Source organism: Megalobrama amblycephala, linkage group LG7, assembly GCF_018812025.1.
Source record: "Megalobrama amblycephala isolate DHTTF-2021 linkage group LG7, ASM1881202v1, whole genome shotgun sequence".
NCBI classification, from domain to species: Eukaryota; Metazoa; Chordata; class Actinopteri; order Cypriniformes; family Xenocyprididae; genus Megalobrama; species Megalobrama amblycephala.
Genome location: NC_063050.1, coordinates 4,173,484 through 4,191,851, shown reverse-complemented (window position 1 = coordinate 4,191,851; position 18,368 = coordinate 4,173,484). Strand labels below are relative to the sequence as shown.

Sequence of the window (18,368 nt, the reverse complement as noted above, 5' to 3'; positions counted from 1 at the left end):
GCATTCTGATGTAGAACCTGGAAGAGCTGAATGTAAACAGTGTATGAGAATGTGTGTTCTCTCATGTCTCACTAAATAACCCTGTGAGCTCAATGTTTTCCCACAGGTGGAGCAGGAAAATCTCTTGACCTTCAGCTGATCTTTTGATGTTGAGGTTGTTTCTTCATAAGAAGCTCAACTGCCATTCTCATCTGAAAAGAACAAAACAGCACTAAAATGTTACTTAAAAATTAAAATGAACACAAAGAGTTTTAATTAATATTTTACTTGTCAGCTTTGGCCAATACTGATCTGGCATTCTGATGTAGAACCTGGAAGAGCTGAATGTAAACAACGTATGAGAATCACACGGAACAGAAGAGATTGTTGAATAAAGTCAATATTTTTGTTTTGTTTTTGCACACAAAAGTATTCTCGTCTCTTCATATCATTAAGGTTGAACCACTGCATTAACGTCGACTGTTTTAACAATGTCTTTAGTACCTTTCTGGACCTTGAATATGTTGATTATATTGCCGTCTATGGACGAGTCGTATACCTCTCGGATTTCATCAAAAATGAAGATGAACGAAGGTCTTACGGGTGAAGACTGACATGGGGTGAGTAAATAATGACAGAATTTTCATTTTTGGGTGAATTAAACCTTTAATGCAGGTGAGGAGAAGTTAGATTCTTGATGTGGAGCTGCCATATTTTACAGTTAATATTACTGCCAAAAGAAGCCAAGTTTTTTTACTGATGAAAGGTCACTGATGATGATTCTGGAGCAGTTTGTTCTTCAGTGTGTTTCTTCTGGTGGGTCTGAAAACTACCTAAATAAGTGAATCTCTCACCGCAGATGGAGCAGTGGTAAGGTTTCTCTCCTGTATGAACTCGCTCATGAGTCTTCAAGACGTCTAATCGAGTGAACGCCTTGTCACACTGAGAACACTTGTACGGTCTTTCTCCTGTATGAATCCTCTTGTGATTTTGCAAGGTATCATATTTACTGAAACTCTTCCCACAAACGCTGCAGTGATACGGTCTTTCTCCAGTGTGAACTCTCTGATGGACACCGAATTGACCCTGATTTGCAAAGCTCTTCCCGCAGTAGGAGCACAGGTACGGTTTCTCTCCGGTGTGAATCCTCTCATGATGAATCAAATTACATTTTTGACGGAATCGTTTATCACAGTACGAACACTGATACTGTTTCTCCTCAGAGTGTATTATTTGGTGTGATTTCAGAGAACACAAGTCCTTAAAGGTTTTCCCACATTCACTGCACTGGTACGGCCTCTCATTGGTGTGAACACGCACATGGGCATTCAGAGAAGGTTTGTGGCTGAAGCTCTTCTCGCAGTGAGGGCACTTATACGGCTTTTCACCCGTGTGGATTCTCATATGAGCATCGAGATTCCCTTTGGTGGTATAATTCTTGTCACACTCACTGCAGTGGAAAGGCTTTTCACCCGTGTGGAGTCGTTTGTGAGCAATAAGCCTGCTTTTGATGCTGAAATTCTTGTCACATCCGCTGCATTGGAAAGGCTTTTCACCAGTGTGTGACTTCATGTGAACTCTCATAGTATAAAGAGTGGTGAAGAAATCCTTCCCGCACTGTTCACAGTGAAAATCCTTCTTCGCTCTGTGCTCTTTTCTATGACGTCTCCTCTCTTCTAAGGTAGGAAAGCTGATGTCGCACATCTTGCAGGTGAAATCTTTCTGTTCTGTGTGTGTTCTCTCATGTCTCGCTAAATAACCCTGTGAACTCAATGTTTTCCCACAGGTGGAGCAGGAAAAACTCTTGACCTTCAGCTGATCTTTTGATGTTGAGGTTGTTTCTGCATAAGAAGCTGAACTGCCATTCTCATCTGAAAAGAATGCACTAAAATGGTACTTAAAAATTAAAATGAACACAAAGAGATTTAATAAATAATTCACTTGCCATCATGTAAAATGTTATAATATCCATCTATATTTGTGACTTGTGCTGGTGAGTCGCAATGGGCAAATTTTCAAAAATGAGTAATTGTTATTTTCATATTTTTACATTCTCCATTAAGAAAAAAATTCAAAATGATGTATGATTTAAGCTACACCGGTTTGATGTCAATAGAGTCAGCAAAGTCAGTTTTGAGAAAAATTGAGTAAAAGTTTTCTGAAAATTCCAAAACAAAATCACCAGCAAACACACCTTAAAATCCTTAATAATACCACCAAATGCTGTCTGTTTTTTGGTTATGGTAACCAATTGTGGAATCATGGGAGTTGATTTCAACTTTTTATCCCATGATTCCACAATTGTTTGATTAACATTAATGAAACAGACAGCCTATAGATTAAGACCTACTGTACCACACATATCTAATATAAATGTTACACATCACATGTTTTTCCCCTAGTTAACCAAACGTCCACTTAAAACATAACAGATAATGGGTGAATTTCTGTATACATCAGTATGAGTTTGAAAATAACATTTTATAGGTTCAGACTCATGTCATCGAGAATTCGCTAAGTTGAAATACTGTGCTTTAAAACAATACCAAACTTGTGACAAGAGAAGCACAGGTTGTTGAGAAGCGAGTAGAGAAAAACAACATTCTTCATGGACAAAGGAAAGGTACAGTGCACCCGGAGAGAATTCCCAGGGCTTCACTTTTTCCACATTTTGTTACGTTACAGCCTTAGGGTACAGAAAAATTTCTGCAGCATTGAAGGTCCCAATGAGCACAGTGGCCTCCATCATCCATAAATGAAAGAAGTTTGGAACCACCAGGACTCTTCCAAACTGAGCAATCGGGGGAGAAGGGCATTAGTCAGGGAGGTGACCAAGAGCCCGATGGTCACTCTGACAGAGCTCCAGCATTTCTCTGTGGAGAGAGAAGAACCTTCCAGAAGAACAACCATCTCTGCAGCACTCCACCAATCAGGCCTGTATGGTAAAGTGGCCAGAAGGAAGCCACTCCTCAGTAAAAGGCACATGACAGCCCGCCTGGAGGACTCTCAGACCATGAGAAAAAAATTCTCTGGTCTGATGAAACAAAGACTGACCACTTTAGCAAGTGTCACGTCTAGAGGAAACCAGGCTCCGCTCATCACCTGGCCAATACCATCCCTATATTGAAGCATGGTGGTGGCAGCATCATGCTGTAGGGATGTTTTTCAGCGGCAGGAACTGGGAGACTAGTCAGGATAGAGGGAAAGATGAATGCAGCAATGTACAGAGACATGCTTGATGAAAACCTTCTCCAGACCTCAGACTGGGAATACGTTTCATCTTTCAACAGGACTACGACCCTAAGCACACAGCCAAGATAACAAAGGAGTGGCTATGGGACAACCCTGTGAATGTCCTTGAAAGGCCCAGCCAGAGCCCAGACTTGAACCTGATTGAACATCTCTGTAGAGATCTGAAAATGGCTGTGCACCGACGCTTCCCATCCAACCTGATGGAGCTTGAGAGGTCCTGCAAAGAAGAATGGGAGAAACTGCCCAAAAACAGGTGTGCCAAGCTTGTAGCATCATAGTCAAAAAGACTTGAGGCTGTAATTGGTGCCAAAGGTGCTTCAACAAAGTATTGAGCAAAGATTGTGAATACTTATGTACGTTATTTTTTTGTTTTTTATTTTTAATACATTGGCAAAGATTTCAAACAAACCTCTTTCACATTGTCATTATGGGGTATTGCTTGTAGACATTTGAGTAAAATAATGAATTTAATCCCTTCTGGAATGAGGCTGTAACATAACAAAATGTGGAAAAAGTGAAGCGCTGTGAATACTTTCTAGATGCACTGTACTCCTCCCAGAAAATGTACAAATAAAGATACTTTTAGATGTTTAATTCCTATTTGAAGCATTAGGATCGCTAGACGAAGAGTTAAATCATTTTTGTGAAAACCTCCAATTCTACCAAAATTTACTCAACATTATCCCGTGCGCATGCCGACTCATTCTGCCAGCACGAGTTACATTTGTCTATAACTTATAGGGCTGAAAAATGTTGTGAAGTTGTGATGCAGCTCATGATACAGTGTTTTCAACACGTCGGTTCACAGTAACTAATGTTTGCAACTGCTGATTTAGGAACTAAATCCCCTCCAATTGTTCATTTGCCCTAACAAAAGATCATAAAAGGGAGAAACATACCTGAAGGAATGAAGTCATCATTATCATCCTCATCATCATCCACATACTCATTCCCATCATTATCCTCAACATTCCCATCATCTTCATTATTTCCATCATCATCATCATCATCATCATTATTCTTCAGATCATCTTCATCCTCCTCCTCGTGTCTCTGTTGTTGTTCCTCTGCTGTGTTTTTTTCTCCTCTGCTCTCTATCAGGTTCCTGCAGTCCACCAGTTTGACGGAGCACATCTTCAGCGGCGTCTGCAGCATCTGCTGTTCTCCAGCGTTACAGTCAGAGGTTTGATCAGCGGATCCATGATCCTGAGCGTCAGTATAACACAGTAAAGTGAGGCTGAGCTCTGAGTCCTGTGTGTCTCTGGATCTCCAGACTGAATCCTGAGCTTCTGTCCCGTCAGTCACACACACTGAAACCTTCTCCAGATCCTGACAAACACAAATAAACAACCTGTTGATATTAGCCTCATTACTCAGCAGTTATCTCTAGTGGTTATATTGGTGATTAGATTAGCATATTTTGCTGCTGGTTTAATTTGAGATGTACATAAGAAGTGAGAAGCTAACAAAACTTTGGTTTGATTGAGCTGAAGGATGAAATGAGCCGCTCAAACCTCTCTGTTGGGTTTGTCTCCTCTTTCTCTCAGCTTTGCCTCCAGTGACGCCACCTCTTTCTTCAGCTGACAGATTTCACTGATGAAATCCTCAATATCCAGCATGGACAGATCAGTTCCTACTGATTTACAGCAGATCACATCCATCTGCGCTTTCATGCTCAACATCTGAACACAAACACATTACACATCACATCATTACTAAAAGACGCATTTATAATCGATTGACACTTATCAAACTCAAAATGATTACAATTATAGACGAGAGCAGAACTACACAGAATGAAGAAAATGATTATAATTTCTCAAGAAATATAAATTTCATATATAAAGATGTGATAAGGTCCATCTTTTTAGTTTTGTTATTGTAAGAATTCCATATTATACTACATTTTACATGTAAATTTAGCTGCTGTTTTAATAAACTCAAGTTTGAAAGTAAACATGGTATTGTGTCATTTGTACTTAAGCGTATCCAGCACAAAAAAAATTAAGTGTTAACTGGTTTTACAATAAATATCAGTTAAAACACATCTGCTGTAGTCAATGATAATACCCAAGTTTAACTATGCAGTAGCATCACTGTTAATTCTATATTAAGGATAAACAGTGACGAAACGCTTAATTTAAGCTCTTTAAAACACTAAAGACAGAAAATCTACAATCACATAAACAGTTTAAATACACACCGGCTGCATCCGAAACCGCGTACTTACCTACTATATAGTAGGGGAAAAGCAGTAGGCGAGCGAATAAGTATGTCCGAATCCATAGTAGGCGAGAATTACCTGAGTGACGTCTAATTCTCGCGAGATTCGGACGTGCGTCTACTTAAAGTGCGTCCGTATATGCCTACTTACCTACTATATAGTAGGGGAAAATAGTACGTGAAATGAGTAGTATGTCCGAAATCCTCAGTAATCATAAAAGAGTAGTCGAGAAGTTCCCGGATGGCTTACTGCTCCCGCCCAGATTCTGAAGTGATCATCCGATGGACACTCTTCTATCCCAGGAGGCCACGGGAGAAGATACGTCATAATCGAACACGGAGGAGAAAAGCAGCGCGGATGTTTTTAAATGTGAGTATTAAAAACCTAAAACTTGGTTCCTTGTGTTAAAATCGCATTTGTTGAACTACTGTAGAGGTTTAAAGACGGTAGTCAGTGTAGTATAGTTGTGATTTTGCTGTAAAAACACGTTTTATTGTGTACAGCTAACAGGAGCTTCAATAACCACACGTTCGTCTCCAAAGTGGATTTACATGAATTCTAAATCATATCCAACATAACGTCGATTACTAAATGCTTATTTAACAACTGACAGGAAAATATTCAGTAAGTAATGCAGATAATAAGTACATCACAATATGAAATATACATCTGAGTGAAGTGTGTGCGGCGTTATTATGTAGAATTCACTGCCAACACTTTACATGAATGTAAGTAAATGTACATGAATGAATGTAAATAAACAAATGTACAAGTAACTAGACATAAGTTATCTATTTTATTTGTCCGTTAGTACTGTTGGTAAATTAAGGAATAATTGTATTGGATAAAAAGTGAGTTAAAACATCATCAACATGTATGTAGATTTGATCACATAAATCTCAGAGGAAACTTGAATCTTGTCTGATGTTACAGGGACAGATGATCACGTGTGTTTATCCGGTGGAGAGAGGCTGATGAAGGAATGATGCTGTAAAAGGCTTTGAGTGAGTATACCACAGAAATTAACACAAATCTATTTAAATATTAACTTGTAGATTATTTTAATGACTGTAATTTCAAACAGTTATTACAGCACTTCTCATTCTTGATGTCGGTATGTTTGCTGCAGAGCTTTTGTGGAGCAGGAACTGCAAGGAAAGATGACGGCGGCATTTGTGGGGAAAAGAAACCAGCTGGGATTGAACAGCGTGAAGGTGAGTAAATAATGACTGAATTTTTATGTTTGGGTGAACTAACCCTTTAAGTCCCTAAATAGAAACTGTATGAAATGTATGTATGCATTTATATTATGGTAGTACCTTGAAAAGTAAACTTTAAGAAATAATAAGCTTTATTGAGTGTTTGTGCCCAAGACACTAACAAAAAAGGCTTTACAAAAATAACATTTATATTTACTTGCAGGTTTTAGTTTTCTTTGGCAGATGCTTTTATCAAAAGTGACTAACAGTGCTTTTATTACAGGGATGATCCCCATGGAGTAACCTGGAGTAAAGTGTCTTGATCAAGGACAAGACGTTCTCGGAGATCGAACCAGCAACATTCTGCTTACCTTTAGCCCACTACACCACTAAAATAATAAAGCTGAAACAAAAAAATGTCATGTAATTGTAAAAATATTGAATGAAATATGGCAAGAAACAGAATGCTGACATGAATGAATTGTACAATGTTTTAATCTGTTTAGATGGAGAGCACATGAATGTTTGCAGCAGACACAGCAGCAGCCAGATTGTCCCGCACATATTCTCCCACTCTTGCTTCAAGGTTGTGGGGTTCAGGGGTCCATCATCATCTTCCTCATCCTCTGGGTCAAAGATGCCCCCATTGAGAAGAGCAGCAAAGACAGGCAAAGGTGTTCACGGTGGTCAGCTGCTTCATCAAAATAAAGCTGCAGAATTTGCACAGCTGTGTTGAGATGGCAGCAGGGCTGAAATATGTGATTGTAAGAACAATACATTTGAATAAAACTTTGTTTCATGCTTTGTTTCATTTATTTATTGTGATCGTTACTTTTATTCATTCTATAACTCATTTATGTTTCCTATTGTTGTCAGTAAAAAATATATATTTATTTTATTAATTCATTGCTTGACTGTAAATGGAGACATATTCACATCAGCTGTATTTGTCTAGTGTGTATTCATGCACAGCTATGTCATATGACAAAACATTACATTTTGCTTGTTTTACTAATACATCATTTTCAGTAAAAAAAAAAAAGAAAGTCATTTTAAGTATTGGTCAGCATTTATTATTTAAGTGTTAAGGTAGTCTGGCAATGCTGTTCAGTCAAAGGCGAGATCTATGAGCAGCTGCCCAACATCTCCTTTGTGCCGATATTGCAAATGCTGAGGAAAACTGTACGAGGTAGGGTTGTCGAGTTACTGGTGCTGTGAAGTGTTGGTGCACCTATCATATCTTTTTTTATTTTTATTATTATTGCGGAACTAACAATGAACAATCATAATGACAAAAAAAAACGTGGGTTTATGTACATCATAATATGAGATTACCCAGATAGCACACGTACGTCTGCAAGACGTCTGTTAAAGATCACTTCATCTGGAAAGCATCTGCTGTTTACAAACATCTAATAGACGTCTTTAAGATGTCAGTTTTACATACATTCTAAATCATAAACATCTTAAAGACATCTTTTAAACGTCTATTTGACATCTGTCAGGATACGTCCTATAGACGTATTCCAGATGAGCAAACACTCTAAATAATACGTCTTCCAGACGTAATCACACACATCAAATAGACGTCTCCGAGATGTACGTGTGCTATCAGGGTATATACACAGAAAAAAAAAAAAAAACAATGACAAGGTTAAATATCTGAATAATTCATCATAAGGCTTCAAAAATATATATTGTTTGAATTATTTTTTTATTATAAGCCTAAGGGATTAAACGACAGTTCAATTCAACAAAAAAAGGAAAACATGAGATTTAAGCCACTTTTTTTTGTGGATAAAATTGTATGCATATATATATATATAAAAGAAATTAACAACATATTCAAGAGATTACAATTTTGGGTTTTCATTAAAAAATATCTTTAAGGATAAATCTGTGGGTCACATTAGTAGTGTAAAAAAAAAAAAAAAACCTATTTAATTAACCCCAATTTTTTTGGTTATACTTCACAAAATAAATGGGCAGCTGTTTCTTCAACAAGACCACAAAATGAGCAAGTTTGATCAATTTCAAGATATTTACAGATATGAATGAAACCTGTCACTCATATCTTTTAAGTTGTTGCGCTTTGATAACGTCGTAGGTCACATGATAACGTCAACATGGTGGATGATGTCCGGATAACATTCATACTCAACGAGATTAGTACCTACTCTTTTAGGCTCGTTAAGTAAGTACTTATTGAAATTAAGTACCTACTCAGTGAGTAGGCGGTTTCGGACGCAGCCCAAGTCTCAGTGCAGCAGCTTTCTTCGTGGTTTTACCGGCGGACTGAAGAGCGTCAGAGCGCCCTCTACAGGATGCTGTAACACCTGCTCACAGCAAACTTTCTCCGTCTTTTTCTCAATCAAAAATGACCTTGAATTCCAGAGGTGTAGCTGAATGTGAAAACACCGCCATTACTCCACCATTATTTATTTCCAAGTGTAACTTGGACTGTCGTGTTTTATTGCATTTATGAATCAGTTCAGTTCACATGAACTGTAAGAGCCATTATGTCTGTAATTCTGTTTTTTGACCACTGGGTGGAGTGTTGGCCTTAATGAGTATATAGGTAGGTAAAGAGTAAGAGAGGGCAGGTGTGTAATTAGAGGGAAGCACAAAATCTTTTGACCGTGTCTGGAGGTAAATTGGTGATGGCATCCGATAAAGCAGTATCTGGAGGACGATTTATTTTGTTTGGATCTCACGCGTCAGAAACCTCCCTACAACACCTCAAGTGACAAATGGTTGTTTGCGTCACTTCATGAACTAAGGAAAATAACGCTCATTTCGTGCCCATGTTTTACCTTAAGATTTTAATAACTACTAAAACTCATGTTTTCACATGAGATCAATGTACCTGATGAAAACTATAGACACTGATCTGCACATTAAGTAGAAATTATTTGGGTAATTTCTGGGAATCTTTTGTGTAGCAGAGCTAGGGGTGTCCGGGTGGCACTGGACACCCCTGACATCTGATTGGCCACAAAAAAATTTAAATGTTTACTTAAAGATTTTAAACGCAAGCATTGATGCTTCACCACAGTTTTACAATAATAAGTGATACATTTATCATAACAAATTAATGTGTCAAGACTGCACTTTAGTCACAGAAATAAAGTGGTATTTACACACATTACTCAGTCACGTTTTTTCCTGTTTATTTGTAATCACATGACAGTATGGTTACATCACATTTAGAAAAAAAAAAAAAAGAATTTCTACATAATTTCCATCAGAAATACAACCTGGGGAGCTTTAGCACTCTCTGCAGTGACAGTCCCAATACAGTTATATTTTATACAGTTAAACATTTTATATTTTGAGACATAAATTTACAACTACGCTATGTAAATATTCATTTACTTTTGTTGGCAAAATTGGCATATGCGTCGATAATGTTTCTCTCGGTGAGTGCCCACACTATAATGTTGCTCTTCTGGCAACATTAAATCCTGTTGAGAAGACAATTCTAGATTCACGATTAAATCATCAGTTTGGGCAGCTCTTGAGGTTCTTATCCAGTATGAGAGATGAAATTCCTGTTCACTGACTTTGATGAGGCCCGCACTATCCCTTTGCGCTGTCCTCAGTGTTGTCATCAGCGGGAAAACCTCTCTATAATTGCGTTGGTTGGTTATTTCCACAGCTAGAACATGGCAGCTGCACAGAGATATTTTTAAATGCCAGTCACAGTTTTTATTTCTTACTGTGGTATTGTAATTTCAGGGATGAAAAAAATTATAATACAGACACAAATGAAGTGCAGGACAATTTCGTCATCAGAAGAGTACATACGTACTGCCGGATTTTTGTATCATGCGAACTTGTATGCGCAGGTCGCACATGTGCATAATTTTTTTTTGCAGTAATTAGTTTATCCACAAGGTGGCGAGAGATTGCTCAAAACTGCGCACGTGTCGAAAACCTGTCTACATGTACGAGTCAAATGAAGTATACCTTCCAAGGCTGTGCATTCGGCTGTGCACGTACACGTAAAAAAATGACGTATACCCAGGGCTTAATGGTTAGCGCTTAGTCTTTTGCATTGCGTATACATATTTCTGCCTTATACGGTGATCAGAATCCACACCGGATCACAAACAGAAGTCATTTCAAACAGTCGCTGCTGTCTGAAAGTGATTTGAGCTAAAATTAAATTTAAAAGTCTTTAATGCCCATGTTAGCTGGTATACGAAATCATCCACGGCTCTGCCGTCTCCAGACTCATATAAACCTTTGTTCTTAACCACAAGCCCGAGCTGGCCCACTTTGGACCAAGGTATGTGGCGGGCCAAAAAACACTGGCTGTTAGCCCAGAGGAGGCCTGATCAAGTCCTGGAAGTGTCTGTGGAAACGCAATTAGCCCTGACACGCACTAGCACACCCACCTTTGGCCCGACAGTAGAAACATAGCTAATGTTACTGTCCTACTTCAGGTCCTGAGAGATGGTGGTACCCAGGAACCTGAATGACTCCACACAGAGCTCCTCATGATGTAGAGTGGGTTCTATGTCAGAATGGCAACTCATTATTGGCCGGCTCCTTCGTCAGCATCACACGCATGCGTCATGTTGATCATGTGATCAGCTTCAGCCAATATGGGGCCAGCATTCTGATGCAGAACCTGGAAGAGCTGAATGTAAACAGCGTATGAGAATCACACAGAAGCAGGGATGCAAACATTGCGCGGGGCGGTGGAATGCAGTGCGCTGAATTTTTTTTAAACGTTTTTTGCTTTACTTGCTCATTTGTAGTTACTTTAAGGGATTTTTTTTCATTTAAATTTATCAGGGTATAAATACTGGGTTTAGGTCAGTAATCCCAACAGCAGTCATGGGGAAGTCTGCTGACTTGACAGTTGTTCAGAAGACGATCATCAAGACCCTCTACAATGAGGGTAAGCCACAGAGGGTCACTGCTGAAAGAGCTGGCTGTGCCAAAGCATATTGATGGAAAGTTGACTGGAAGGAAAAAGTGTGGTAGGAAAAGGTGTACAAGTGAAAGGAATGACCGCAGGCTTGAGAACATTGTCAGGCAAAGCTGATTTAAGAACTTAGGAGAGCTTCAAAAGGAGTGGACTGAAGTTGGAGTCAGTGCATCAAGAGCCACCACACACAGACGTCTTCAGGAGATGGGCTACAACTGTCACAGTCCACGGACCAAGCCACTTCTGAACCAAAGACAACGTCAGAAAGAGTCTTACCTGGGCTAAGAAGAAAAAGAACTGGACTGTTGCTCAGTGGTCCAAAGTCCTCTTTTCAGATGAGAGCAAGTTTTGCATTTCATTTGGAAATCAAGGTCCCAGAGTCTGGAGGAAGAATGGAGAGGCACAGAAACCATGTTGCTTGAAGTCCAGTGTGAAGTTTCCACAGTCAGTGATGATTTGGGCTGCCATGTCATCTGCTGGTGTTGGTCCACTGTGTTTTCTGAAGTCCACAGTCAACGCAGCCATCTACCAGAACATTTTAGAGCACTTCAAGCTTCCTTCTGCTGACAATCTTTATGGAGATGCTGATTTCATTTTCCAGCAGGATTTGGCACTTGCTCACACTGAAAGCTGGTTCAATGACCAAGGTGTTACTGTGCTTGATTGGCCAGCAAACTCGCCTGACCTGAACCTCATAGAGAATCTATGAAGTATTGTCAAGAGGAAGATGAGAGACACCAGACCCAACAATGCAGATGACCTGAAGGCCACTGTCAAAGCAACCTGGGCTTCATTACACCTGAGCAGTGCAACAGGCTGATCGCCTCCATGCCATGCCGCATTGATGCAGTAATTCATGCAAAAGGAGGCACAACCAAGTATTGAGTGCATAGAAATGAACATACTTTTTTTAGAAGCCTGACATTTGTGTTTAAAATATCCTTTTTTATTGATCTTATGAAGTATTCTAATTTATTGAGATAGTGAATTGGTGGGTTTTTGTTAAATGTGAGCCAAAATCATCACAATTAAAAGAAGCAAGGACTTAAAGGATTAGTTCAATTTCAAATTAAAAAAGTATTTCAGTCTGTGTGCATTGAATTTATGTAATACACAAGTTCCACAATTTGAGTTGAATTACTGAAATAAATTAACTTTTCCATGACATTCTAATTTATTGAGATGCACCTGTATATCTATTTTGATCTCAAAATGTGAGTTCTCACCGTAAGGTGAGGAGTTTGCATCTATGCAGAAGAGAAGAGATTGTTGAATAAAGTCTTTATTTTTGTTTTGCTCTCGTTTCTTCATAACATTAAGGTTGAACCACTGCAGTCACGAGACTGTTTTAACGACGTCTTTTGTACCTTTGTGGACCTTGAAAGTGTTGATTATATTGCTGTCTGTGGACGAGTCGTATACCTCTCGGATTTCATCAAAAATACCTCAACATGTGTTTTGAAGATGAACGAAGGTCTTACGGGTGTGGACTGACATGAGGGTGAGTAATTAATGACAGAATTTACATTTTTGGGTGAATTAAAACTTTAATGCGAGTGAGGAGAAGTTAGTTTCTTCTCCTGATGTGGTGCTGCCATATTTTACAGTTAGTATTACTGCTAAAAGAAGCTGTGGCGAGTTTTTTTTTTTACTGATGAAAGGTCACTGATGATGATTCTGGAGCAGTTTGTTCTTTAGCGTGTTTCTTCTGGTGGGTCTGAAAACTACCTAAATAAGTGAATCTCTCACCGCAGATGGAGCAGCGGTAAGGTTTCTCTCCTGTATGAACTCGCTCATGAGTCTTCAGGGCGGATGCCTGAGCGAAAGTCTTGTCACACAGAGAACACTTATACGGTCTTTCTCCTGTATGAATCCTCTTGTGCATGGCTAATTTAATGTTTTGCTTGAAACTCTTCCCACAAACGCTGCAGTGATACGGTCTTTCTCCAGTGTGAACTCTCAGATGGACCCCGTATTGACCCTGATTAGCAAAGCTCTTCCCGCAGTAGGAGCACAGGTACGGTTTCTCTCCAGTGTGAATCCTCTCATGACGAATCAAATAAGATTTGTGACGGAATCGTTTATCACAGTATGAACACTGATATGGTTTCTCCTCAGAGTGTATTATTTGGTGTGCCCTTAGAGAACTTGAGTCCTTAAAGGTTTTCCCACATTCGCTGCATTGATACGGCCTCTCTCCGGTGTGAACACGCACATGGGCATTCAGAGAGGGTTTGTGGCTGAAGCTCTTCTCGCAGTGAGGGCACTTGTACGGCTTTTCACCCGTGTGGGTTCTCATATGAGAATCAAGACTCCCTTTAGTGCTGAAATGCTTGTCACATCCGCTGCAGTGGAAAGGCTTTTCGCCAGTGTGTGACTTCATGTGAACTCTCATAGTATAAAGAGTGGTGAAGAAATCCTTCCCGCACTGTTCACAGTGAAAATCCTTCTTCGCTCTGTGCTCTTTTCTATGACGTCTCCTCTCTTCTAAGGTAGGAAAGCTGATGTCGCACATCTTGCAGTTGAAATCTTTCTGTTCTGTGTGTGTTCTCTCATGTCTCGCTAAATAACCCTGTGAACTCAATGTTTTCCCACAGGTGGAGCAGGAAAAACTCTTGACCTTCAGCTGATCTTTTGATGTTGAGGTTGTTTCTTCATAAGAAGCTGAACTGCCATTCTCATCTGAAAAGAACAAAATGGCTCTAAAATGTTACTTAAAACTTAAAATGAACACAAAGACATCTAATGAATCTTTCACTTATCATCATATAAAATGTTATAATATCCATCTTTATTTGTGACCCGTGCTGGCAAAATGAGTCAAAATTAGCAAATTTTAAAAATTACGTATTGTTATTTTCACATTTTAACATTCCCTATTAAAAAAAAACTTAAAAATGATGTATGATCTGTTAGAATCCAAAGGAGCTATAGCTGTTTGATGTCAATAGAGTCAGCAAAGTCAGTTGAGAAAAATCGACTAAAAGTTTTCTGAAAATTCCAAAACAAAATCACCAGCAAACACACCTTAAAATCCCTGATAATACCACCAAATTTGGCACAAACCCATATCTATAGTGAAAAAAAATTTATATATTCAACTTTTTTTTCTCCATGATTCCACAATTGTTTGATTAACATTAATGAAACAGGCCACCTTTATAAAGGATTAAAGGATTAGTCCACTTTCAAATAAACTTTTCCTGATAATTTACTCAGCCCCATGTCATCCAAGATGTTCATGTCTTTCTTTCGTCAGTCGAAAAGAAATTAAAGTTTTTGATGAAAACATTCCAGGATTATTCTCCTTATAGTGGACTTCAATGGCCTCCAGATGGTTGAAGGTCAAAATGTCAGTTTCAGTGCAGCTTCAAAGGGCTTTAAACGATACCAGACGAGGAGTAATTTAATGGCCGATGGTTTCTCTAGATAAGAACCTTATTCCTCGTCTGGTATCGTTTAAAGCCCTTTGAAGCTGCACTGAAACTGTAATTTTGACCTTCAACCAATGGAGGCCACTGAAGTCCACTATAAGGAGAAAAAACCTGGAATGTTTTCATCAAAAACTTTAATTTCTTTTCGACTGAAGAAAGAAAGACATGAACATCTTGGATGACATGGAGGTGAGTAAATTATCAGTAGAAGTCTATGTGAAAGTGGAAGACCTACTGTACCACACATATCTAATATAATGTTACACATCAGATTTTTTCCCCCAAACAGTTAACCAAACGTTCACTTAAGACATAACAGATAATGTTTGCGTGAATGCTTGCCAAGACAAATACTTTGAAATACTGTAGTTCTGTGTATATTGGGATCACGGTGTCTTTGTGTGCGTGCGATTCGGATTTGTTGGTCAGCACGGCTAAGATTGTTTTGTTTACATCAGCATGAATTTGTCGTTGAGAAGTGAGCAGAGAAAAACAGCATTCTTCATGGACAAAGGAAAGGTACGGCTCTCAGAAAATGTACAAATAAAGATACTTTTAGATGTTTAATTGCTATTTGGAGCATTAGAATCACTAGACAAAGACTTAATGAACTAATTTTTGTGAAAACCTCCAAGTTTACCAAAATTTACATTTTTCACTTGTTTTGCCTGTAGCTCGAAATTAGTCTGCACATGGCGATTCATTCTGCCAGCACGAGTTACATTTATCTATAACTTTTAGGGCTGAAAAATGTGAAGTTGTGATGCAGCTCATGATACAGTGTTTTCAACACGTCGGTTCACAGTAACTAATGTTTGCAACTGCTGATTTAGGAACTAAATCCCCTCCAATTGTTCATTTGCCCTAACAAAAGATCATAAAAGGGAGAAACATACCTGAAGGAATGAAGTCCTCATCATCATCATCATTCCCATACACGTTCCCATCATTATCCTCAACATTACCATCATCCTCATCATTCCCGTCATCATCCTCTTCCTCATTATAATCATCAATCCCATCCTCCTCCTCCTCCTCTTGGCTCTGTTGTTGTTCCTCTGCTGTGGTTTTTATAAGGTTCCTGCAGTCCACCGGTTTCACGGAGCACATCTTCAGCGGCGTCTGCAGCATCTGCTGTTCTCCAGCGTTACAGTCAGAGGTTTGATCAGCGGATCCATGATCCTGAGCGTCAGTATAACACAGTAAAGTGAGGCTGAGCTCTGAGTCCTGTGTGTCTCTGGATCTCCAGACTGAATCCTGAGCTTCTGTCCCGTCAGTCACACACACTGAAACCTTCTCCAGATCCTGACAAACACAAATAAACAACAACCTGTTGATATTAGCCTCATTACTCAGCAGTTATCTCTAGTGGTTATATTGGTGATTAGATTAGCATATTTTGCTGCTGGTTTAATTTGAGATGTGCAGAAGAAGTGAGAAGCTAACAAAACTTTGGTTTGATTGAGCTGAAGGATGAAATGATCCGCTCAAACCTCTCTGTTGGGTTTGTCTCCTCTTTCTCTCAGCTTTGCCTCCAGTGACGCCACCTCTTTCTTCAGCTGACAGATTTCACTGATGAAATCCTCAATATCCAGCATGGACAGATCAGTTCCTACTGATTTACAGCAGATCACATCCATCTGCGCTTTCATGCTCAACATCTGAACACAAACACATCATCATTACTAAAAGACGCATTTATAATCGACTGACACTTATCAAACTCAAAATGATTGTTTACAATTATGAACCAGAGCATAACTACACAGAATGAAGAAAATTATTGTCATTTCTGAGAATATTGAGAAATATTAATGTGCTTAGACGCGTTTAGTTTCTTTAATGTCATCCTGATTACTAAAATATTCAAGATGTGTTATATACAGAATACAACCAGCAGTGAAATATAAATCAGGTCAGCTCCACAGACTGCAATATATTTATTAAGTGAAGGCATGATTATAGTCTGATGGATTAAGAGAAGAAGCTCCTTCTAAAGATGCGTTTATTGGATTCATCAAACTCAAAAAGAGAGCATAAAGACATAAAATAAATTACTTCACTATCTAAGAATAGTAAGAAATGCTAATTTCATATTTAGGCACGTTTGTTTATTATAAGATCTGACAAGATTATTAATAAACTCAGATTTAATAAATTAAATTGTGATTTTTGTAGTCGTCCTTTAAGTGTCCAGCATTAATAAATAAACAACGTGTTAATTATGGTTTTACTACAAATATCACAGTTAAAACGCGGTTGCTGTTCTAAACAATGGTAAATGTGTTTACTTCAGCTGTACTAAAATCATTGTTAATTCAGTGTTTTAGGGATAAACAGCGGTGAAACGCTTAATTTACACTCAATACACTACAGACAGAAAATCAACAATCACATAAACCGTTAAAAACACATTACCTCAGCCTCAGGATCACAGAGGATTCGTCCTTTCTTCAGTGGTTTTACCGCCGAATGAAGAAGAGCGTCAGAGCGCCTCCTACAGGTTCACGTAACCACACCCGCTGGTCACGTGTTGTATTACGCCAAACCTTCGCCGTCTTTTACTCATTCAAAAATACCGTACTATGTCCGAACTGTTTGAATTTTTACGTATTACGTATCTTTTTATTCTTTTAATTCGTTTTTTTATTCGTATAAATTCATTACAATTATGAAGGCGATGAAAATTAAATTTTTAGCTCCTATATTTTTGTAATTGATTTGTCATGCTAAGTTGTTACCATGTTGTGTTTTACTGAGGGCAATAACGGTAATTTCCCTCAAACCATCGTTTTTGTTGTTGTTGTTTTTCAGTAAAGTACTGCTAAAAGAAGCTGTGGCTGAGTTTTGTGTGTTCACATGAGATCAATAAGCTAAATACACTATAAAAGTATATTTTAAAACTATATCAGACCTGTTAAGATAAGTTTGCCACAAAAAAACAACACATTTTTTTTTCTATCCAGAAGATTTATTAGGTTATATTACATTCTGTGAAAGGAAAGGCTCTGAAACTCACCCCAAAGAAAACACCCAACAATAAAAACAAAGGATGTCTCACATTTTACTCTTTCATGCATCCTTAAAGGGTTAGTTCACCCAAAAATGAAAATAATATCATTTATTACTCACCCTCATGCCGTTCCACAAGAACTCAAATTAAGATATTTTTGTTGAAATCCAATGGGTCCATGAGGCCTCCATAGACAGCAATGACATTTTCTCTCTCAAGATCCATTAATGTACTAAAAACATATTTAAATCAGTTCATGTGAGTACAGTGGTTCATTATTAATATTATAAATCGATGAGAATATTTTTGGTGCGCCAAAAAAACCCAA

The 18,368-nt window shown here is 38.5% G+C and overlaps 2 protein-coding genes and 1 long non-coding RNA gene across 3 annotated transcripts; 1 reads left to right on the top strand and 2 right to left on the bottom strand.

Moving 5' to 3' along the window:
• Window positions 1-598: 598 nt before the first annotated feature.
• On the bottom strand, window positions 599-4,950 carry LOC125271110 (zinc finger protein 260-like). Its single transcript, XM_048195088.1, has 3 exons — window positions 4,746-4,950; window positions 4,131-4,560; window positions 599-1,850 (listed from the first exon to the last, which is right to left on the bottom strand). The coding sequence occupies exons 1-3, from the start codon at window positions 4,911-4,913 to the stop codon at window positions 733-735; spliced, it is 1,716 nt and encodes a 571-aa protein (XP_048051045.1). The 5' UTR covers window positions 4,914-4,950; the 3' UTR covers window positions 599-732.
• A 599-nt stretch (window positions 4,951-5,549) lies between these two features.
• On the top strand, window positions 5,550-7,469 carry LOC125271187. Its single transcript, XR_007185528.1, has 4 exons — window positions 5,550-5,824; window positions 6,389-6,459; window positions 6,585-6,669; window positions 6,938-7,469. It is a non-coding gene; the product is annotated as an uncharacterized LOC125271187 (long non-coding RNA).
• A 5,197-nt stretch (window positions 7,470-12,666) lies between these two features.
• Window positions 12,667-17,599, bottom strand: LOC125271122 (zinc finger protein OZF-like). Its single transcript, XM_048195101.1, has 4 exons — window positions 17,446-17,599; window positions 16,521-16,688; window positions 15,924-16,332; window positions 12,667-14,275 (listed from the first exon to the last, which is right to left on the bottom strand). The coding sequence occupies exons 2-4, from the start codon at window positions 16,686-16,688 to the stop codon at window positions 13,242-13,244; spliced, it is 1,611 nt and encodes a 536-aa protein (XP_048051058.1). The 5' UTR covers window positions 17,446-17,599; the 3' UTR covers window positions 12,667-13,241.
• Between the last annotated feature and the right edge of the window lie 769 nt (window positions 17,600-18,368).